This window comes from Notolabrus celidotus, chromosome 16, assembly GCF_009762535.1.
Source record: "Notolabrus celidotus isolate fNotCel1 chromosome 16, fNotCel1.pri, whole genome shotgun sequence".
In the NCBI taxonomy this organism is placed as follows: Eukaryota; Metazoa; Chordata; class Actinopteri; order Labriformes; family Labridae; genus Notolabrus; species Notolabrus celidotus.
The window spans coordinates 20,927,527-20,951,460 of record NC_048287.1 but is presented as its reverse complement, the minus strand read 5'-3'; the positions used below and the strand labels follow the sequence as shown (position 1 = coordinate 20,951,460).

At 39.5% G+C, this 23,934-nt stretch overlaps 3 protein-coding genes across 3 annotated transcripts in view; 1 reads left to right on the top strand and 2 right to left on the bottom strand.

The window, feature by feature from the left end:
- Positions 1 to 5,011, bottom strand: part of LOC117828500 (oxysterol-binding protein-related protein 10) — a 97,277-nt gene extending 92,266 nt beyond the window's left edge. The window contains exons 1-3 of the mRNA XM_034705679.1: positions 4,994 to 5,011; positions 645 to 776; positions 228 to 503 (exon numbers count right to left, since the gene is read on the bottom strand). Of these exons, the coding sequence (XP_034561570.1) occupies positions 228 to 502 (275 nt within the window). The 5' untranslated portion in view covers position 503; positions 645 to 776; positions 4,994 to 5,011. The remainder of the gene's footprint in view (positions 1 to 227; positions 504 to 644; positions 777 to 4,993) is intronic.
- Positions 5,012 to 10,070: 5,059 nt separating this feature from the next.
- LOC117827668 (transmembrane protein 42) lies at positions 10,071 to 16,394 on the top strand. The gene is made up of 3 exons (XM_034704310.1): positions 10,071 to 10,476; positions 12,186 to 12,332; positions 12,639 to 16,394. The coding sequence occupies exons 1-3, from the start codon at positions 10,300 to 10,302 to the stop codon at positions 12,780 to 12,782; spliced, it is 468 nt and encodes a 155-aa protein (XP_034560201.1). The 5' UTR covers positions 10,071 to 10,299; the 3' UTR covers positions 12,783 to 16,394.
- A 733-nt stretch (positions 16,395 to 17,127) lies between these two features.
- The window catches only part of zdhhc3b (zinc finger DHHC-type palmitoyltransferase 3b), an 18,161-nt gene continuing 11,354 nt past the window's right edge, over positions 17,128 to 23,934 (bottom strand). Inside the window, exons 5-7 of the mRNA XM_034704306.1 lie at positions 20,628 to 20,709; positions 20,140 to 20,270; positions 17,128 to 19,388 (exon numbers count right to left, since the gene is read on the bottom strand). Of these exons, the coding sequence (XP_034560197.1) occupies positions 19,230 to 19,388; positions 20,140 to 20,270; positions 20,628 to 20,709 (372 nt within the window). The 3' untranslated portion in view covers positions 17,128 to 19,229. The remainder of the gene's footprint in view (positions 19,389 to 20,139; positions 20,271 to 20,627; positions 20,710 to 23,934) is intronic.

Below are 23,934 nucleotides of genomic sequence, written 5' to 3'. Positions count from 1 at the left end.
GTTAGCAGTCAGTGTAATAGTTTATTATAAGGCAGCATATGTGCAGTCCTGGCTCTGAACCCCCGCACCTCCTCACCACCCCCCTTCCTCCCCCCTGACGATGACGTGGTGGCAAAAGTGCAACGTGGACGGGGCAAATAACAACACGATCCATACAGAGCTGACTTCTGATCATTAAAAAGTAAATTTTCTCTGACCACCTCATCCACCTCTGTGTACTCACTCACCTGTTCTGCCAGCCCTGAATCAGGTTAGTGTATTTGCTCAGCACTCCTTCCATCTGCCTCCTCCTCGTCTGCTGCTGCTGCTGCAGATTCATGCTGTTCCCCAGCAGCACAGCTCCCTGTCCGCCCCCTGCTCCGGCCGGGCCGCCGAGGGAGCTGGAGCCTGGGCTGTAAGAGCCAGTCTTCCCAGGCTTCCTTGACGATGAGTTCACGCGGTCCGACGAGGAAGAGTTGGATTTGTTGGACACAGGATGCGGACTGCAGAGCGTCTTGTCCATCCTGGCGACGGGACGGTGAAGAGGAGGAGATGGAGGAGGTGAGAGAGGGGGAAGAGGGGACGGGGATGGGCAAGTAACAGCACCAGGGACAGGGCGATATTTGTATGCCGAACTAAAGCAGAGGCAGTGGATATGCACTGACCGTGCTGCGTCCCTCGGCGCGTGAGAAAGCGGACATATTCCCCTGTGGAGCTCGTGTCCTCCTGCTCTCTCCTCTGCAGTGCGCGTACGGCAGTGTGTGTGTGTAGCTCTGTGAGTCTCCTCCAGCGTTTTCCTGGTTGGAAGGGGCAGTAGAGCTTAGACACGCCCACCCGACTCTGCAACGCCCCCCGGAAATTGCCATGCAAATCTATTATCATCACACTACAGACAAAGATAAAGTCACATAAACACTGAAAACCCTGCAGGAAAAGATTCTGATGACTCATGTGTGACGCTGTTTCTGGTAGAGTACTTCATCATGGGATCTGGTCCGTGATTTCTTTTGTATTATCTCTTCAATCTTCCAGTGACCCAATCAAGGGACTTGACCCTCAGAATCAGGGTGCTCCAAATTCCCAAGGGAATATTAAACAATACTGCCAGGGGTGTATCAGGACTGTTTTAAAGTGATAGCCCAACTTTGGCACAGGGGTAAATTAAGTTTTGCGCACAAACCATAGACGGTATAAACTATGGACTTAGTATCTGTGACGTCCCACAGACGACCCATCTGTTTCTGAAGCGCTGTTTTGAGGTCAATCGTTGGCGGCAGCCATATTGCTGCTGTCGAGCGATTGTGACGTAAAGAGGCGGGCTTTGAGCCTCCTAGCCAACAGCTACAGCGTTCCCGCCTGTCCATCAAGTCAGCTGTGCCTCTCATTGGAAGACTCGTAATCTCAATATCTTCGAAATTGCCGTGTTAGAAAAAAATTCACCCCCCAAACAGTGTGTGTGGATAGAGAATGAGCTATCCAGACTACACTCATCTTTTGTACCGGGCTGTAAACATGTTTATTTTTGCTGTAAAGATCGTCTTTTTAAAATTGGTGTGTATGTGGTTTCCGGGAGCCAGCCTCAAGCGGATCCTCCATGGACTGCAGTTTTTAGCACTTCCGCATTGGACTCATATTTTTGGACCGGAGGTTACCTCTTGGCACAAACACACCAACACTTGCTTTTATGACCCTTTCTGTCTCCAATAGATATGTCTACTCTCTACTAATAAAGTATCATACAGAGGTTACCTTCCCGTGTAGATAAATTGTGTGTATGTATTTTGTTTTAACTTTAAAAAATAACACAACTGATTGGCTTCATTTAAATGTCATACCTTATTCGTCAAGATCTAAAAACGAATATAAAAAAGTCAAAATTCACAATTTAGAGCTCTAACTGTGTGGAAATATAGTAAATTGAAATGCAAAGAAAGCTACAAGCAGCCTGTGACAACCAAAAGACAACCACAGGTCTCTGAATAGCTATTCTCTATTGGCACACATATAAGTCACAACTTCTGAAGATATTAAAATAACGAGTCTTGCATAATTAGATGTATTCCCTGATTTGACTGACAAGCGGGCACATTCTAGCTGTTAGTTAGGAGGCTAAAACCTTTACTCAACCTCTTTGCCTGAAATTAGGTCATCCTGCAAGGTAGCTTGAGTCATCATGTATTATACTATAGTTGCTTTTGGCATGAGTCCTGCCTTTTGGCAGGGCAAATAGCCAATGGGCCACCTAGGCTGGCCCGGCGGATCTCGAGGGGGCCCTGCCCACCCCCTTTGGATACGCCCCTGAATATTGCAATACGAGGGGATTATAGAATACAGTATATGTTTTGAATTTATTTTACAAAGTCTGAAGTGAGTTAGCAATAAATAACACAGCTACTTCGTAACCAAGTTAAGTGCATAAAATCCCTAAAAGGTTACTAACAAGTAGCCAAGTCTTGCATAATGTATTTGAAGTATTATAATAAGGTAAAATATATTTTTTGTTTGTAAGTGACAGCTTCCTAGACTTTTTTCCTTCATGGTTCCACAGACCAACAGTCTTTGTAAAAGTTCTGAATTTAAGACAATTCTTTAGGACCTAAAAAATGTAAAAAATTAACCATTATAGCAAACAATCTAAACATAACAAGAAGGTAACTTTGACACCCAAAACATCACATTACAAAAAAAAGGTTATACAAAGGTCTGCATGAGTGTTATTTTTGTCCATTAAAGTTTTGTATGACATAATCGCACACAAACTCTCATACAAGCCATGATAGCCAGGATGAAAAGGACATGCTAATGAACACCAGACTGAAGAGCACTGCGAGCTATTAGGAAGAGGCTGAGATTGCGCTGAGCAATTGAAGACACGTCTCGATGAATCTCCATAGGACACTTAACAGAGCATGCATAGATTTCTGCTGCTTGTCAGCTGAGGCAGCCACAAAGCAAAGATCAATACAAGAGGGAGAAAAAAAATCTCTGTGCAACAGAGAGTCAATGGTTTGTTAAAAGCTTGTGCTGAGAGTCAAGCTCGGGTCAGCTGCATTTCATTTCAGTGGTCATCAGTTTGACTCGGAGGCCTTTGTTAATAACATTTAATTTAGAATGTATATAAATCAGAGAAAAAACCTTATATTGTACATATTTGCTGCATAAGGGAATTGAATCCCACTAACCCTCCTAATTCTTACCATCCATGTTATTACAACTAACTTTATCATTCACCATAGTCACATGGCTTCCATTTTCCAAATCATGATCAGGGTGGTATAAGCTAAAAAACTAGCTTGTCATACAGCTCCATTACTGGTTGCAAATCCTATAAACAAAAGGAATCTAAGCTGCCGAGTCTGAATGGCTTGTGTTAGCATGAGTAACTTACTAGCAAATATTATTATAAGCCAGTTAACTAGGATGTAGTCAAATGAGGGCAGAGTTATCAGTTATCAGTTTGAACTTGAAATAGGGTCAGATGTAAGTCCAAATTGTAAAAACATGTCAGCCTATTGCCCATGTTTTTATTATTTGTAAGCTGAAATACGATAGAACACCATTATAACTAGAAGTTTTACTTCCTCAGTGTGATGTCAGGGGAAAATGGTTGCTATGTGAATATGTATCGTGCATCGCCTTTGTCCCTCACTCTACTGAAACAGAGCAATCTGCTACCTCTATCATAAGAGAGAAACTAGGTGTTTCTTCACCCCAGCACTGTAAAACATGACAGTACTCATCCCCTAGAGCCACACTTCGATGCGTTTCCTTCCCCCAAGCTACACACTGGCATTGCACCAATCTCCTCCAATACAGGCCTGTGTCAGCCTGGTCAGATTTATGGCAGCTGTGGCAGCTTGAGGCAGACCCTCATCATCCTTCACCAGCAGTCTGCTCACTGCACCTGAGCTATTATGGCCAAGAAGGAGATCCTTGAAACCCCAACAGCTCCATAATGTTACCTTTTTGTTAAGAAACTGAGGGCAGCCACCTTGTTGCAGCATGTTGATTATACATTTCTTGATAATGGAGTGACTTCAGAAAGTTTTCAACTAAAATGTCAATCCAATAATAAGATTCTGAACTCTGTTGAAAACCTTTGTTATCCTTGCCCACACTTTTTGATAATATCGCATATATTTTATTCTGTCGCAGCTTTTCCACTTTTCACTGAAGATGTACTTTGTTTGCTTTAGATAAAAAAAAAAAAACCTTTTTTTTTGTATCTTTGCACCTCAAATCAAAGTTTTTAGGGTAACTTGAAATTATCTTGAGCACGTTTTATTCCTAATTCTCCTGCTGAACTTGGTAGTTTTGGAAACTTTAACCACTTGGCACTGACATCAACTTTGTGGGTATGAAAAATGTTTGGCTGCACAGCACACGTTTGTAAAGTCTAGTCTACTTAAGTAGTTCCTTTCAGATCTCACAGCTGATATTGGTGTATCTTTACAAAGGCCTAGCATGGCCTTGTTTTCCGTTATTGTTCTTGGTTAATTTATTACTTAAAGAAAACAAATGCTTTAAGGTTGAGATAAGTTGATCAACATCAAAATAGATCGTTTGCTCAAGCTAATTACCTATCAGTACTCAGGAGTGCCATAAGTCCAGCGTGAAATGATTGACTGAGTAACTCCTGAACACTTGACATTTAGATGTTTGACATATTTCATAGCTTTTAATTTATTATAGCATCTCTAAAAATAATGGAAACAAGAAGCAGGATTAAATACTTTGCTCACTACAGTACGCCAGAGCAAATGATTAGTGTGTTGTTGGTGCAAGGTTCATTTTAGAGCAGGTTGTTAGCATTTAAATAAGGATGGAAGTATGTCATCAGTGACCTTATCTGTTTTTGGCAGATTGTTTGTCCTTGTCTCTGACTGATATCTGCACACTGCTCCACTGCCCAGCACTTTTTATTCAAACACACTATTGCACATATAATCCACATATCTCTCTTTTTGAGTTTCAACCAAAACACAACAAAAGCGTTAAAAGAGACGAGACTGACCTTGGTTTTGTTTCTATGTTCCCCTGGTGTTTTGTTTTTACAAAGAACGGCTCAGATCAGCATTTCACCTGGTCTAGTTTTTCCTGGCAACTGCAGGAACTGAGATTATCTGGAGTCTGTTTGTTTTGGGAACATTTTATCCGCTCCCTGCAAACTCTGCTTCCATCCTGCCAAAATGGCTCCATATAGAGTCTTTAGTCCCTCTGTTGCCTCTTTCCTTGTTTTAAAACTGTAATGGGAAGTCTTGCTTAAATTCTACTGGAGTTCAGTCTGTTGTGTTAAAAAATGTCACGTGGTGATGCTTGACTTTCCAAAGGCTTGCATGCATTATGCACAAAGACCAGCTCACCAATAACTACTTAATGGACTGGAAGAGGGCTATTGACCCTGTGCACTGACAATGACAGCAGACTGTATGAGTGTGCAAGTGTGTGTGCCTGTATTGGTTTGTAAGTCTGTAAAATGAGGGAAGGAGAAGGAACTGTACAGCTGAAGTGTGTGCGTGTGTGCCTCTGAGTTGCTCTCTGCTTTGCATGCTTGGATGAAATATAAAATCAGATATTTTAATCAAGGCAGCTTAAGAATAAAGCTCTATGATGGCTAGAGGTTAATACAGAGAGCAGGGTAGTTGTCCTTATATTTTTGAATTTTGGGGCATCCTTTTAATCACTAAAAACTACTCCAAAGGTCATAACAGAATATTAGGGCCCCAGTCGAAAAAGTATAAACTCATAATATTATGTTGTACAAGAAAACAGTTCTAATATAGAGGCTGCTTATATTACCAGTGGAAATAACAGTTTGAACACTCAAATAATTTTAAAAGCAAGTACTGCAGTACTTACGTAACAATTTAACTCAGCAAGTTTCACTTGTATTGGAGTAATATTTGAACAGGAATATCTATATGCTTTGACTATAGTAATGACGGAGTCCTGATAATTATAAAAATGTGCTGATGCAAGAAAAGATTCAGTTTTCAGTATTCTGTGCAACCTTATTATGATGCTCTACATTCCTCATATTAATGCCAGCTGCTAGCTACTCTTCTGATATTCCCCTTTAAAATAATAAAGGCTAACCCTATATTTTCTAATGATTTGACTGTATTTTCTTAATATTATAATAATATATTGCTCCGAAAATTCTGACTTTATTCTTATGACATAACAATTGTATTATGTTATTATGACTTTATCCATTACAACTGTCGTACTTACACCTTAAGCTGTCTTCAGATTTAAACTTCATCATGGTCTCATGTTGTACTAAGGAGAAGTGTACAAAAAAGCTAAAAGTATGGAAATACATAAAAATATAAAAGGTAGATGGGTTTGTTGCCCTACATAAAAATAAAAGTGTAGCAAAACTGATCATTCAAAGGTTTAAACAAATTAAATGTTTACACTAGGTTTGAACATAATTCACTGCATTACTAATTAGTATATAAGTACCCAAATATGAATGTAATTTTTTTTTGTTAACTTTGAATTAGCCTTTTACGTCTACACAAGGAGCAGGTCCCCTTCCTCTGAGGCCACCAGCATGCACCGCCATGTTTCTACAATAGCAGAGTAGCAAAACTTGTCAGTGTAATGCATCGGTTGGAGGACAAGAAATAAAATATTTTGCATTGCTAGAAGATTTTGACAGTAAAAACTTGACAAATTGAAGATCACAGTCATGCATCACAGCCAGGGGCGAGTTACTGCTCTTTTGACTGGGGTGGCCTAACAGGGGCACTGACTCATGCAGGAGTGGCATGAAGAATGATGTGTGCCCTCAAATAATATTAATTTACCCACTCTGTCTCCACTAATCAAATCAACTTTGATTACTTGTATTGAAGTATCATACGGATGTTATATCCCTCTGTATTATTTTGATAACTTATACAACAGAGTGGCAACTGTAAAAACCGTAACTGTCATTCTTTAATGACACCAAATAAAGACGTTTGTCCGATGTCTCAAATAAGAGTAGACTACTTAAAAATGTGCAAAGTCCTGCATACTGTCTGTGCCAAAAAAATGCACTGAGAGCTACTTGCAGCTGGTTGCAGCAACGTCCAAATAGTTGTTTTTAACATAAATCCTGCCCCTGACAAGGACAAAAGCCAATCAACACCTGTGTGATGGTTGTAGCGCATTATAGCCAGGCCTGTTGAAAATAATGACAAAATATATTTCTATGACGAGATGATAGTCACATGAACTTTTAAATTTCATCTAATATTTGAATATTAGACAATCATGACTCATCCCTGCAGTGTTAAAACAAAAAAAAAGGTAATGGAAGGGTAATATGCAACAATATGAGAAAAAGATCCGCTCTGCTGTCTTTTTACTGCTTAGTTTTATCTCTTAATTTTGTAAAAATCTATTTCTGTCTGCAAGTAAATGACAGCTGATTTAAAGGTCACAGTCGGAGGTGTTACTCTAATGAACCCCACACTTTCAGGATGATATTTTCTTCCTTATTAAATCCTCTCCAAGGGCTAAAAGCATGAAAGGTGAACAAAGACACAAGAAGGCAGTGACAGTCCTTCAGTGAAAGTGGCACTAAAACTCTCAGTGGGCTCAATTATCGCTTACTTTTACAAAAGCAGAAGGCTCTCCAATTCTTTCTTCAACTTGATACTCGAGTTTGTAAGATGAGCCAGGAGATAACACCTAATGATTCCTCTTGATTTCAGACTTTTGCTGCTTAGAGGACACTCCAGGAAGATACAAGGTGTCAAAGTGTGACACAAAGGAAGGCCATTTTCCCCTGAAGCTTGTTTCAGTGAGATGAGAGCAGAGGACACTGTGACAGAAACAACACCTTATTCTCTTTTTTTTCTCTGCTGCATTATCATCGCTCACAACTTTAATATCCTTTCCACACACACACACAAGCCACACACAATCACATCCACACACAGCTTTGACTGTGCTAGTTTTATTAGTTTCTGTTCTTTTTCTGAGTCTAATTTCCTCTACGGACTGTGTGATTAGAGAAAATCGCCTTATTACTTACCTTGACAGATGCTCATGCAGATGCACTCAAGGCAGCAATAATGCCAAAACGGCTGCTTTACAGGCTAATGAAGATTTTATTGCTCACAAATGTCACGATAGAGAGGTTATGTGGAGTTGTGGTTACAAATGGTAAGAGCATCAACAGGCACACAGATTGTATTTAAGACTAATTTTGCCTCAACCCACATAACTGCAGAAATTAGAGTACAGTAATGCCAGACAGTGATTTACATCCTCAGCAGTGTGGTGAACGTGGACACATTTCTGTGAAGCACATTGGAGACATCTACTGGCAAGAATACCTATGTGGAACAGGATGAAATCACCTTCCATAGATGATGTAACATCTCTGGAGAGTTTAGGAATGCTGCCTTCAAAAGCCAAAACACATTGCATTTATATTTTTCTAAGTGAAGACCAGAATTTGAGATTGGTGTAAGTGAAAGTGCTCAGAAAAATACTTGTACGCTTCTGGTATGAAATGTGATATTCTGGTGTCACCTCTCTGACAGAGGAAATGAGGGCAGAGGAAAGGATCATGTGAAGTTGCCGACACACTCCTGCATCCATTCAAATCATCCAATCAGCTTTGTTTTACAGTAGTGAGCATCATAATGCAGCTCATCAGTATGCTGAGGGGAACAGAGGTCCATGAGCAGCCTGGATCAGCTGGAGTCATACTTTTCTCTGCGCCCAAATTGAAGGACATTGCATTAGCATTGATTGTCCTCTGTTAGCACAAGAGGATAATGGACTTCATTCAGCATCTATAAATGATCTCATTAAATCAAAATATCTGATAAAAGCTCTAAAGCATCATACCTGGTTTTCCAGTGTGTATTCACCATAATTTAACTGCAGCTTTTTATCATCTGACGTGATATTACACAAGGTATGATGCTAAATGGTGTTTTAATGGTGTAGTTCTGGGTTTTTGGGGTTTAAAGCTTAAAAACTTGGGGAATCCAACAGTCAATACTATTTAACCCAATAAGCTACAGAAGGAATTGAAGCTGAATTTTTTTTAAAGTTATTTTTTAGAGGCTTTTTTGGCCAGGACTCAAACTAGTGACCGCTGTGACAAGGACTACAGCCTCTGTGGGGCGCACACTTAAACCATTAGGACAACTGGCGCTCCATAAGTGGATGAATGTTTTCATGGTCTTTTTTTATAGTGGTGCACCAAACAACAGAAAAGAAAGACTAGGTTGAATCCTAACTTTATTTGTCTGATGGTAGCCAATGGGTCAACAATTGTGAAGTTTACCCTTTCCTATTAAAAATGATGATGGAAATCAGCTATCGCCCACTTAAAGAAATAATGATAATAATGATAATGATAATAATGATAATAATGATAATAATAATAATAACTGGTATTTATATAGCGCCCTCAAGAAACCCAAGGTCGCTTCACAGGGTCAGGTAGGGGTTCTGGGGGGGAGGTGGGGATAACACTATCTAACCGGAAAGGCCTTGAGGAAAAGGTGCGTTTTGACTGCCTTCTTAATAGTGTCCAGGGTCGGGGCGCTGCCACACCGAAGGCTCTGTCTCCAAAAGTCCAAAGCTTAATCCGGGGGATGGAGAGGACACCCAGGTCTGAAGACCGTAGGCTTGGAGTGTGTTGGTGGAGGAGGTCAGCCAGGTATTGGGGGGCAAGGGCATGCAGGGATTTGTAGGTGAGGAGGAGGAGTTTATATGTGATGCAGTACTTAACAGGGAGCCAGTGGAGGTGAATGAGAGTGGGGGACATGTTTGGTAGGAAGTGACTAAATACTTACTTCAGTTGTAGACTGATGGTTACTAATAGGTAATTGAAAATTTAGTTGTACTTTTAAAAACTGAAAAATACGCCTTTGGATTTTTTTCCCAACCTTTCTCAGATTTTACAACCTGGAAGACATTAATATAACATTAATACAGCATGATGCATGATGTCAGAGGAAAATGGCTGCTGTTGGCACCTTTTCAATTCAATGAAGTCATCATTCAGTCAGAAGAGGTGATGGAATTGATTAAACTACAATTCCCAAAATGCCACAGGGGCTGTGAAGTCAAGCATTGCATGAATTGCTTCGAGCTGACTACACTATAGTGTTGTGTGACTGCCACCGGCCGGCTGTCTGCAGAAGGTGCAGGAAAACTTGATCTGTGACACACACCTACACACATACACACACAACCATGCAGGCAGCTGAACCCGGACCAGCAGCAACATCAGACAGAGCAGCAGCAGAGATGTAAACATGGATTAGAAAATAATGTGCCTCGGCTGTCATCCTCAACATGTTCCCGGGAGTTTTCTATGCACTGCTGGCGGGTTTCCTCGGGGCTGTGGCGTCGTCGTCGGCCAAGCTGTCCCTTGGAGCCGACTATCTGAAGGGAGTCTGTGAAACCGGACTCCGGACGTGGGGTGAGCAGCGGAAATTTCGACAAGCGGACGAAACTACCGCCTGTGACCGGGTGAGACATGGTTAAAGTAGCGTTAATTATTAACACGGTGAGGAGGGCTGTTGTGAATAATGCAGCGTGCATGCCTTGCCTGCTAGCGGGCTCATCTCTCATAGAGGAAGTTGGGGGGTTATCCCCGCCAGCCTCTCCTCCCTGACTCCATCAGCATCAGCACCATCAGGGGAACCCATGCAGCAGCCGCGTGCTTGAATGACATTGCAGGTCGAACGAGTGTCGTGTCTCTTTGTGTTATCGCGTTATATTCTTACCATGGGACTTGGCTTACAGTCAGGTGTTGGTGTTGGGGGAAAGGGTGGCATCTTAAGGGGATGCCAGGTTTCTGGTGCGTGACCTTCAGTCTCCTCAAACGTCACACGATGATGTCAGAAACATCTGCAGGACGCATGACACAGTGGAGACGTCAGACAGTAACCTTTAAAATGAAGGGTAATTAGAATAGCCAATAGGTAGGTGCAGGTAGATGCAGAACAGACACGTGGGATTTGAATGCGTCATACGATTAGAGAGATAAATTATAGGGAGCTGTGGTTAAACTGTTCTGCTGTATTAGAGGTTAAATCTGCTGTGAGAACTGTAAAGAAGCACATTAACTCACTATGCTTTCTTACTATGCTTTGAGATTTGCATAAGCATTTGAAAATTGTTGCTTTGAATAATGTACAAAATGATCTTTTAACAATAATTGTCCGGTGTCATTATTTTATAAATATGAAGTCACTTTTAGTCATTTTTATTCTATTTTATTTATTTTTTTACTTATTTATTTATTTATTTTTTAAACGTAGCATCATACTGTCTTTTAATGGTTTAATATTTTAGTGTTTTATTATCTTGGAAATATATTTTATTTTGGTGATTTTAATTTCCTGTGTTGATTTTTAACAACTTATTTGACCTCCAGTGTTTCCTCATTAAGATATCATCAGAGCGTTTCCTCAGTTCGTTCAGCAACTTCTTTTTTATTTTTATATATTCATTTTATTTTTATTGTTTTTATTAATATTGTTGCCTGTATCATGTTCTTAACCTTAGGTTTGTGGGGTGGGCTTGGGGTCAGAGCTTAAATTATTCTATTTGAAGTTGTTTTTATGTACAGCACTTTGTGTTACAATGTCATTGTACGAAAAGCACTTTATAAATAGTCTGATTGATTGATTGATTGATTGATTGATTGATTGATTGATTGATTGATTGATTGATTGATTGATTGAAGTGCTAAGTTGATATTAGTGAATCATTAGTTAATATTAAATAATGTTTTATTTTTTAATTACTATTTACAATAGGCCCACAAAACATAAATAATATAGAAATAAAAGGAGGTGGGATAATTAATAGTAAATTAAAGAGTGCATAATAGCTTAAACTCACATTGTCATCAGCTGATTCTCGTTTTATGCAACACCTGTGTTTGCAACATGTCTCTCTTGAATCCAAATTGTTTACATTAAATAGTTTTCTTACTTGTTGAAATAAATTCAGACTTTTTTGGATGTGTTAATTTTGAATGCCCATATAGCCAAAATGATAAAATTGTGATTAATTTGCCCTTACTTAAATACATGAGATTTCAAGGTTTCTTGATTTAACAGACCCTTTATCATCATTTAAGAAATATGTCATAATGTATTAAACATTTGCATTTCAATAGATGCTAAACGTCAAACTTTGGTTACTAATTTTCTGTTTCTGTTTCTCAGCTCCATATCCCTCTGCGGCTACTGTGTGGCGGACTGCTTTTCACCTGCAATGCTGTGATGTGGACCTTTCTTGCCAAGGCACTCAGGTATTCCTCTTCCTCCACCCGAACCACTGTGACCACCACCGCCTCCAACTTTATATCTTCCGTAAGTACCAGCCTTTCTTACAAGACCCCCTGTATGCTTTCTTTGTTATGTCTTATAACCACCAGTAAATCACAAGCGGAATATAGGTTAATGTAGAATAACATTACACCCTGTCCTTCTTATATAAGGTGCTTAATTTTAGAAAATAGGCTGGACCGTATTCAGAAATAACACGTTGGACTGATTTAGGATTCTCGTAGGGTGACAACCTTGTGAATGTATCTTAATTAGCTGCCATTTAAATGAAGCTGTAGAGACTGACTTACTTTGACAAAGCTGACACATTATTTGTCCCCCCCTCTGCAGGCTTTCCTGGGGCAGCTTATCTTTGGTGAAGCCCAGATAACATTGTGGTGGGTTGGGATCTCCTTGACCTTCTCCGGTTTGTTGGTACTGCAGAGAGTTTCACCGCAGGACGGACACCAGAACACAGTCACTAAGGACGAATGATATGGTCCTGCCTCCACTAGCTCAGTACAGCCTGGCTGCTGCCAGCCAGCGAAATGTACTGACTAGCTTATCAGCTGAGAGGTAGATGAAAAGATTGATACCACTGTCTTATATGTATGGTTAATATTAAGCTAAGGTCATTGGCTGGGTAGAGGAAGGAGATATCAAAATGTCTTAATCCAGAGGTGACAAAAACTGTCCCCACTTTTTAATCAAAGATAAAAAACAAGCCAGAGCCAGATTACATTACCGTCAGACCTGGTCCTTGCTAGTTTCCAGCTCTTTGGCTAAGCTAAGCTATCCATCTGTTAGCTAGCTGGTGTCAGTGACAGCTTAGCACAGCCAAAGAGTGGAAGAAGGAAACAGCTACCTTTTCTCCTAAAGAAGACAAAATCTGCCAACACCTCCAGATGAAACAAGCAAAATACCTATTTGTCACCTTTTGATAGAGCCATGACAGGCCTCCTTTCGAGTCCCATTGCTAATCAAGCTAACTATCCGTCTGTTGGCTGTAGCACCGCATTAAGTGACAGATATAAGACAGACTGGTATTAATGGTCCCATTTAACTCTCAGCAAGAGAGGAGATATTTGCATTGCTCAAAATGTTGAACTTCTCCTTTAAAGGGAGAGCCTGATAATATAATCTATATCTAACACGAGGACCTGTTTGCATATTAACGGTTCAATCCCAAGTCAGTCTTTTGGGATTCGTTCATGTGCAATGGACAACACTGGCTCCATGCATGATGTCACCATCAATCAGCTTGTGCATTATGTATTGCAGCCATCAGATCACCAAAGTTTTCTTGATTCTTGCATTTCTTTAAGTCACCATGACACTCACTGTAAAAACCCTTCACTGCAGCTACACTGACTTTGCATTTAATGCATGCTTGAGGTTATGTTACAAATGGAGCACTTAGCTTGATGAGGTGCAGCTGTATTTCACAAGTAATAATAAATATAATGTAACGCTGAAAGGCTCATCCCCGGCAGGAACTTGCTGTCTGCCTGGGTCTTTATTTTCTTTTCTTTTGCCTTTCTTGACAGCTTGAGCCTTAACCTCAGTACCTGAGCATGTCAGATGTTTTCAGAGGCAGCTTGTCTTCCATTTCATCATTGACGTGCACATGATCCCACCAAGGCCTGAACTCAAATATCTCATACCAAAGCTTCCAAAATTCAGTCCACATCCCAGGTGCTTCATATAATTAAACTCAAAATCTCAAAGACTCAAGCGGCCAAACTGTCTCCCCAGTGAAGAAGATATCACATTACCTCATGATCCATTGAGCTTCATGTACCCTGATTTGCAATCTCATTTAAGTATATTGCATGTCATAGATATTAGTCTACCATCAATCATCTTGGGATTCCATTAACGCCTAGCTCCCTTAAAAGCTTCAGTCTTCATCCCTGGAGTTTCAGTGAGAGTGCAATAACATTATTCTTCCTTTAAATTTCACAACACTGTGATGTGTAATAATGAGGGAGCTTTGAGTATGAATAATTGAACATGAGAAATGGCAATACATGCTGCTAGAGGGGTGTTTCTGTTAGCATAGAAAGCTAGGTAGGTAGGTAGTGTACAGGGAATTTCCCAAACATTACATCAAAGGTTTCTTTATTGAATAATATATAAGATCACACTTTGCTGTTTATGGAAACATATCATGATATAAATGCATAATGGTAGCTATATTAACTGTCTGTAATATCCTACAGCAGCAACGCACAAAAATGTTAGATGTCTTTCTAACTGCTGCTGTGCAGGTTTTGTATCATGTGATTTACATGCATCCCTATAAATGTGACCGCAGTGACAATGTGATCATAAACTTTTCATGTGAGACTCTGCCATAGTGATGTTTTATAGCAGGACTGCACTCATGCAGGATTTCTCAGCATTTGAGATCACTCACAGCCTCGCAAAAGCATCAGCATCAGAAGTAAATTTAGTTGTCTGTGCCTCTGTGTTTTCGGATCCTGGGTGTGTTTGCATTTCTCTAAAGAATGGGGAAAAGTTTAAAGATATAATGCGGAAATTGGAATTAGATTAGAAAATTAATCCAACTCTCTTATCAGTCCTTAAACTTAAATTAGCAAGAGACGGGAGCTAGCTTGACCCAATCCAAATTAACACATGTACAAATTATATTTAAAAGCTAAGATTCATTTGTAAGCTAAAAAATATAGTTTGAATAATGTGAGAAAAAAAAATATTGGCTCTTGCCAGAAATAATATAAAAAGATTGAGTTTTTCTTGGTCAGGGAACCTGGAGAGATGTCCAGCGATTTATACTTATGTTGCCAGTTAACCAGCATGATCTGCAGGTTTTCCAACAAGTGAACTTTACTTGTGAAAGTGGGTGAAGTTACCTTGAAACAGAACGGCGTGTGTTCCCCACTTCTGGAGTTTTCATGCTTAGCCACATTAGCAAGCTGCAAGAGAGACATGAAACACAGAGTATTAGCTTTGTGAGGTGTGCCCATATTTCCTGGGGAGCAGTGGCCAGACAACCAGACGAGACTGGTTGAGAAGTTGCCACGTTGTGTGTTTTTATAGGGAATACAACATCAAACAAAACCATCAGTTGCTAATTTCTTAACTAATCTAATTTGCTGCTAGGTTTAGGTTAATTTTGATTATACTGATTTGGGATTACGTTTATGCAGACTGTTTCTCGATTAAGGGCAGTGGCTTTCAGAGACTAGCCTGTAAGTAGTCTAGCTCATAGCAGATTTTCTTTCTGTTGGTTTTGACTGTAGCTGCCTGTGTGCTAGGCTAAGCTAACAGGCTGCTAGTTATAGCCAAATATTTACAGAACAGACAAGAGTAGTCTGAGCCTTCTCATCTTACTCTCAGCGAGAAAATTAATGGGCATAGTTCCCATAAAGCCAAACTGCTCTTCAAATCTACCTGAGATATCTTGAATCCTTGCTGTTGATTCTAAAGATATTTTGATGCCTAGCTTTTCTCCTATTAATGATATGATATGATGATAAACCAGCTACCTGTGAATCCACTTTCACTGTTATATTAGTATAGGTCAGAGCTTTGCAGTCACTTCATACAGCTCTGTAACAGCAGCATGGGCCTGAGCATGATGCATCAGTATGCACATAACCACAAATGTGGCAATGCATCAAAGTTAGAAAACGACTGAAGCACTAACTTGACCCACAAAAGTGTATTGATATGCTGCACTGGAACAAAAAAAAAAGAGATAATTTAGCAGGACTGAATGTGAATCTGACATTTCTGTGCCTGCAAATGGAAAAGAGATGTAGCATCATTTTGCTGGTACTCTGCAGATCAATCCTTACTGTAACCTGAAAGATCCTACACAAATTAACCCAGGATCCCAATTAGTTTAAAATGAGTAATTTACAGAAATTGAAACAGTGCGATTAAATTCATATTGATATTGCTCTGTAACAAACCATTCATCATGTGTCTTATTGATGTGGGAAAAAAAAAACATTTGTAAAAGTGTTAACATACTGTATTCTGTTGATAGGATACACTCAAGTATGTGTAAATTTAATTTTCACAGTGAGAGGAAACACTGTAAAGTTACTGAATAAATATATCATCTGAAAAACGAAATCCTCATCTCTTACTCTGACATTATTGGCAAGTGTGCTGAGTCATGACTCCTCCATTCTTCAGGCCATTCAACATTTATTCTGATCTTTATAGTTTCAAGCTTGTTTGTACGGACGTGTGTTAAGGTAAGGTTTTGGAAAGACTGTAGCAGATGTGTGTTTGCTTTAATTCATGAAAATGTTTAAAGAAATTCAAACCTGGTTTTGGAAAATCCCAGAACAGACTGTATTCATTTAAGGTTTTAAATTACTTCTGTCAGCTGACACAGACCTGATTCAAGCCTGGCCTGATTATTCTCCTTGATGCAAGCAGAACTTCTGATACCACCAAAAAACTAGCCTGAAAGCTTGGTGTGTTGTGAGTGTCTGACATGGTACAGGTCCATCTCAAAGGACAGTTATTTCTGTTCTGTGAGGACATAGAAAATCCTGTCCTTTATATTATAACAAAAGTTCTGTATTCACCCTTTTTTTTGTAAATGTTACAAATTGTATATTGACCGCATCCAAAATATTACAATTCAAAGCTTCAAAACTATATAGGAAATCAAAAGCAACATTTTGTAAACTTGTTAACGTCTTATGTCTATACAAGAATTGAACACTGGTTGTTACAAGACATGTTTGCTGTCAGGGTATGTCCATTACAAGTTGTTGGCTTTTGTTTTGCATATCAATCCTGTCCCAAAATGTTGAAGTTCCAAATAAAACTTAATCAGACAGAATTCAAAGCATAAACACAACAAACTTTACTTCACTTAAATTTGTGTCACATACATACTCTTTTATTTAATTCCCCTTTAAACAAATACCACAGTTAAAAGAATTAAGGACAACATGTGGTCCAGATTTAGTAGTAACAGACCACAAAGAACAAATAATTAATAAGAAAAGAAAGCTTGTGTGCTGTAAGTGTAAACTGGAAAGCAACTGTTGCATCTCTACAAGATGATTACAATTTATTTTAAAAACTACAGTGGTTTTAAAAAGACTGACAAAAAGTCAGTTACATAAATTCCCGCTTTTATTAAGTCTCTAATTTGGCAACATGTAAGTTCATTGTGTCCTCTTATGATTTTAAAAACATGTTTAAGAATCAAAATAAGGCTTTCAAACTACAAAGGCATTTTAGCGCTAAATGCTTTGACGTGATGCATTTCATATCTGCATCAAATTCTCATCAACAAAGGTGAAATACTAACTCTTCTCTTCACATTTGGTGCCACTGTTATTGCCCACAGATGTGACTATTTTTTTACATGCATTGAAAACATGCTCTCAGGTCCTGGGATAATTTTACACTGGTCTACAAGAAATAAGAGTTTCACTCTCTCACCCTTTGCGGCTTTTCCCTCCTCAAGTTCAGGCTCACATCAACAATTTAAGACAAACTGGATTATCTGCAAACAGACTACAAGACTGCAGAGTGAGAGGATAACACTAAGTTTCAGTGCATTCAGAGAGCAACATTTATTGCTTTATTCCCTGACTTCATCTGAGCTGGTGACTGTGATAGAAGAATTAATGTATGGTGTGATGATGCTGGCTTCATTTACAACACACAGATGTCAAATCATCAAAAGGAGGATGCTTGTCAGACTAACTCATGAGTAATTAAACTCAATGATTATTGAAAGACTGAGTTAACTTGCAAAGTGTCAGAATATTGAGTTAAAATCCTTAAGATCTTTTCGACTAGTTTTTAGATTGTACTTATGCTTTAGGTAGTGGTCGTTCATTTTCAGTAGATTTAGCTGTACCTCTCTACATTGTGGCTTATTTTGTTGTTCGCATATAAGCAAGCAATTTTATCATCTTTAAGTAACTGAAGAATTTGTGCCATCAAGTGTTATCAGACCAAGTCACGGTTTAGGTACAGGAAGGAAATGTATAAAAACCTTATGGAAAATCAAATTTTGAGTTTGACTTATTCAAATACCTGATTAAAAAAAAGAATCTCTTTGGTTGTGTTTCTGTGAAAAGAGCTTCTTAATGAGCTTTTGCTGTACTATCATAAACATGTTATCATGGTAACCGTACTTGTCGTATTCACCCTCGCAGAAATCTTAAGGATCATAACTTCTCTGTCCTACAACCCCTGAATGTCTCTCAGTGTTCTGTAATCAAACGACTTCTTTAAAATAGTATTTGACCAAATGTGATACTGTGTCGCCCTGACAGCCACTTTAAGGCATAAATAATAGAATTGTCTTTTAAAACAACAGGTGTCACTGTTCACTAATGCACTGTTCTCTAAGGCAAATCATCTGCAGCACTCAGCACAAGATTATTGCAGCGACAGAAATACAGCAAATGACGGATTAGACAGGTGATCCTGTCGCAATGTTTACAGGAAGACACGACCCGAAGTCCATCTTGGCACCTGCACTGTGCTGCTTTGAGCGGAAACATTCTGGACTTCAGTTTTCAGTTCACATTGTCTAGTTTTGGAAGCAGGAAATGATCAGACAAATATTACTCCAACCAAGGCAGAAAGCAGTCACCGGGTGTTGTTCCTCTGACGTTCATCAAGTGCTTCTTGTCAAGTTGTTGCTGCTTTGTTTGAGAATTTGTCTGCTTGTAGAGTTTTTCTGTTCAGCTACACCTCATCAATCTTAGTCAGCCTCAAGAGGGAAACAATAAATGGAAAGGAGATGAGTTTTTAAAACATATTTCACAATGTGATGGCTTACAGCAGAACACCCTGAAGTATCAATAAATGAAATGTCCATAAAAGAAAGAAGACATAACAGTGGTCTAGAGGAGTTCATGCTCAATGAGGTCCAGGGGACCAGTTTGAGTCCAGAGCAGGAGAGCTCAGATCTGTTTCCAGCATTCACACGATGTACTGATACACGTCTGCCTTGCCGTGTTCGGGCGATGAGAAGGGGTTGAGCCAGGCTATAGAGAATGGATGTCCAAATACCACCTTCAAGTTCATCCATTTGGACTTTTTCGCCCAACGTCTCTCTTCCTTCTTTAGCTGTTCGATACCCTGCAGAGTCAAAGAAACAAGAGAGGATGTAAGTCTGTTGTACTTGCTGACTCAGTGGTTGATGGAGGATTTTTGGATAATTGACAACTAAAAGAAAACATTCAGACATTGTCAAGTAAAGCAAAATTAGAATACTTATTTTCATGTCAGGATTAAAAAAACTATCACCAGGATGTGATTAATTATAGATTCAAAACCTTGGTGAAAACATAGGTCATTATTAAAGCTCTAGCAGCAAAAGTAACCCCAGGGATAGCCAGGGGGACAGTGTTTTTAAGCTGTATAAATAAAGCATTTCTAAATCGATAAAGACATCTTTACATTGATATTTGCATCAACTTACTTAAGTCTTTCGTTGGTAGCTACATGGTGGCAAAACCTGCTCACCCTGTCAGGCTTCTAATATGCATGACCACCTGCTCACTATGTTCCCATACTACACAACTACATGCATTGATGATTTCAGTGCGAAGCATGCATGGCAGCCTTAATGAGTTTGAAGATCACAGCTGTTTCTTCAGGTATTTCCTCCTTTGTAGAGTTTACTGAACATTGCAGCAACAAACACAGGAGGTCAAAGGCAGTGCAGCACATTTCCTACATAGCTGGTGTGATTTAGAGAGTTGCTTAAAAGCACATCAGGATGGTAGGAGGTAGCTGATGCAGCAATATTTGACAACACACAGCTTCCTAAACTCAACGATCAGAACACAGAAACTGGTGAAAACTGTGGCTGTTTTTTTTTACTCACCGTCTCGTCGCTGCAGATTGAGTGGACCTGAGTCCCAAACATGACAGCAGTGAAGATCAGAAAGAGGAGACCCTCAAAGCAGAGGAGGATGAGGAGGATGACAGTTGCTGGTGGGGAGAAGTTGCTGCACTCTGGGGAGGGAGCAAAAGCAGAGAGAGGAATATATTTTTATGTTTAAAAGAATCCGTTTGTTACCTGTGTACAATAATGTAAAACTGAATTAATGCACAATGCACTTAAACAATTCAATCAGCTCTAACAGGATATAGATGATGAATACATTGTGAAAACAAAGCTGCTAAGAAATGTTCATAAAGAAGAGTGTGTGCCAACCTGCTTTTAAAGTTACGATAAAAGCATCAGAGTTTGACAACCCAGCTCATCTCCATAATCAACCATAATTAAATATGAATCATGATGGTGATAATAAAGCACAGTCCTTAGTGGATTTGGAAGTTCACCAGTCACTACAGCGGTTTATGACTTACTTGTCCAGTCTTCTTCAAAGCAGAAAACAAAGTGGAGTGCCACCAGGATGAGTGAATGGAAGGATATTAGTGCAATGTACATCTGGAGGAGGAAGAAGAAGAGCAAAAACAAAGCACAGATATTGTGTTAGCATTATATTTCAAAATATGTTATATATTACAATCACTGTTTTAACATTGATTCATCTTATTTATTTAGTTATATATTTATTTATTGTATCTATCTGATCTTTTTAACTTTAACTGAGTTATAATTTTGCTTTCTACCCTTACTTTTTAAAATTAATTTCACTGTATTGATTTTGTTTTATTTAAAGGTGACATATCATGCAAAATTGACTTTTTAATGGTTCTCTACCTGAAATATGTGTCCCTGGCATGTCTACAAACCCCCCGAGAATGAAAAAAATCCATTCTGCCCCTGTTTTGATTTCTACACCTTTCTGTAAATGTGTGTGAAACGAGCCGTTTCAGACTTCCGTGTTTTTGTTACGTAACAACAATATCCGGTCTGTCACGGAGTCAGAGCTCGGAGCTTGTTCAGCCCATAGACTGTATAAAATAATACTGAATCCCTCCCCCGTTTTTCATTACCTGCACAAATGTGTGCTAACAAGGAGCTTAGGAGGGAGGCATGCTAGTTGTAGGCTGTCTTAATAAACACAAAGGTCGGTTTTACTCCCCATGTCTGCAGATTTGAAGATCTAGTGGATGATTTTTATTTGTCATGGATAAGTGCTAGCGCTAATTAGCATAGCCACATAGCTACATGTTCATAGCTGTAGCTGTAGCTGTGTACCAAGACACACGTCAACATACTGACAAATAAAACAGCAAGAAACACAGAATCTGTGACCAATCCTTCAGAAAAGGTCCCGCTGCCTCTCTGGCAAAGGTCGGTTTTACTCCCCACGTCTGCAGATTTGAAGATCTAGTGGATGATTTTTATTTATCATGGATAAGTGCTAGCGCTAGTTAGCATAGCCACATAGCTACATGTTCGTAGCTGTGTACCAAGACACACGTCGACATACTGATAAATAAAACAACAAGAAACACTAAATCTGTGACCAATCCTTCAGAAAGGTCCTGCTACAGGCACCTCTCCGCCAGGATCAGATTCAGAGGGTTGAAGTAACGTGATCTCTGAGCAGCCGTGTATATTCAGCCAACATGTAAACATTAGATCAACGTGTCGGAGAGCCGAGGCACATCCACTTCCTGAGAGGGCGTGGTCAGAGGGAAAACAGAGTGTTCTGAGGAGGACTGAAGAAGAGGGTTTTTCAGGCATGCCAAAATCTGATTTCAAAGTGTTTTTTTGAGCATAAACTTTAAATACATATTTTGGGGACCTCTTAGACCAATATATATTGATGAAAAAAGCGTGATGTCACCTTTAAAAGGTATTTTTTATGATTATGTCTTTTATTATTTATTTTTTTGAAATTTCCTTTTTATTTGGAATGGCACAGTATACAATACAATTTCTTTGGCATTTAACACCTTGGTATCACAGTCTTTTTTTAGCCCGCTTCAAATATTTTCCATCCTATAATCGCCCCCTTCCCTGGGAATTGGGAAAGGTGATTGTGCATAGTCCGACTGCTTTTTGTCCATGTTGCCTTTCCAGAGTTTTTTGTTCTTAAGTCGTTCTATTGCAACAACATATAAACAAAAGAACAGGGGAGCTTCCTCTTATGATTCTCCAAAATAAAACAAAATTAAGAGTAGCCGAAGAGAGCGGGCTGTCACAAAGTACAGATAGTTTTAAACGAAATCAGATCTTAGCGGTCATACTCAGTCCATTTTGTCCAAATCCAGTAAAACTTTCCGTGTTGCACTCTCAGGGAAAATTACAGTTTTTCCATAATGTAAATCTCTTACACAATATGAATCCATTCCTCAACTGTGGGTGGTTCTATTTTTAACACCAAACACATTCTGTTTATGATTATGGATCTCTTCCCAATAAGTTTTAATAGTCTTTTATTATTTTACCCATTTCTGTTGCTTTCTGTCTCTCCTTTTTTTTGAAGCAGTTTGGGCTGCATGCTTGTTTGTATGAAAGGTGCTATATAAATAAGTTTGAGTTGAGATGTTTTATTGCTTTGTATTTCCAATATGATCAAACTGTATAATAACATAAAGAATGAGACATTTGTTGTCTGTGTCAGATAACCATAACAGCTATAAACTGATTAATGCATCAAGGACTCAAGATAGTTTTGTCAAGACGACGAAAATAATTGCAAACTGTGTGCCATACTGTCTTAAGTCAACAAACGACCAACACCCACCTCTACAAACAGTCCTTCCCAGAGCACACAAAAGATCAGGTAAAGATTTTCTAACCAAACAGGAGTGTGAGGGAGAAAAGCTGGCCAAAACATTGGCATGGAATTTGATTCCTTTTGTTTGCACAGTTTCTAATGCTACTAACGTCCTGCTACCTGGAGTGGCATAATACTCATATTGGATTATATCAGTTTATTCTTCGTACTTTTGGAAATGATGAGATAATCCTGAGTTCTGTAGAAACAAATTCCAGCTCCAGTGAAGTAAGGGTAAGTTACTGCTACATTGCTAATCTTAGCTTGCTTACATTCAAATGCTGTAGCTTGGAAAAATGCTTTTTGAGGGGATGTGTTCGATGTCAAATTTGCCGAATTCCATAATTGGCTACAGGGATTTATGATAGCTCATTATAAGATTATAAGATTATAAAAATGTTAATTGAGATATAGTTTCTGGGGATTTCTTAAATGCCTGATTACTCTCATCAGTGTGAGTGAGAGTAATTGGAGGTTAACTATGGTCCTGGTCTCAGAGAGCACCAAGAACATCGTCATAACGGAGCTGACAGTGCCATGGGAGGACCGCTTGGGGGAAGCCCACGAAAGGAAGAGGTCAAAATACGAACACCTGGCCATCGGCTGTCGGGCGCAGGACTGGAAGGCTAGGTGTATGGCCATCGAGGTTCGCTGCATGGGATTTGTGGGGCGTTCACTCCACAAAGCCCTAAGTGCACTGGGCATTACGGGAGCAGCAAGGAGCAGAGCTATCAAGACCACCACCGAGGCAGCTGAGAAGGCCTCGAGATGGCTCTGGATCCGAAGATCACAGCCATGGGGAGAAGCAAATGCTAGCTGAGCACAAGCTCGGGTCTGATCAACTGCGGCTGGGTCGCCAGGGTGAGAGTGTCTGATGTTGAAAGACACGAAACACTCAAGGACCCCTGGTCACATCATTGAGGATGTGTTCAGGCGCATTGAAAGATGTATTTAAAACCTAGTTAACTTGATGGTCA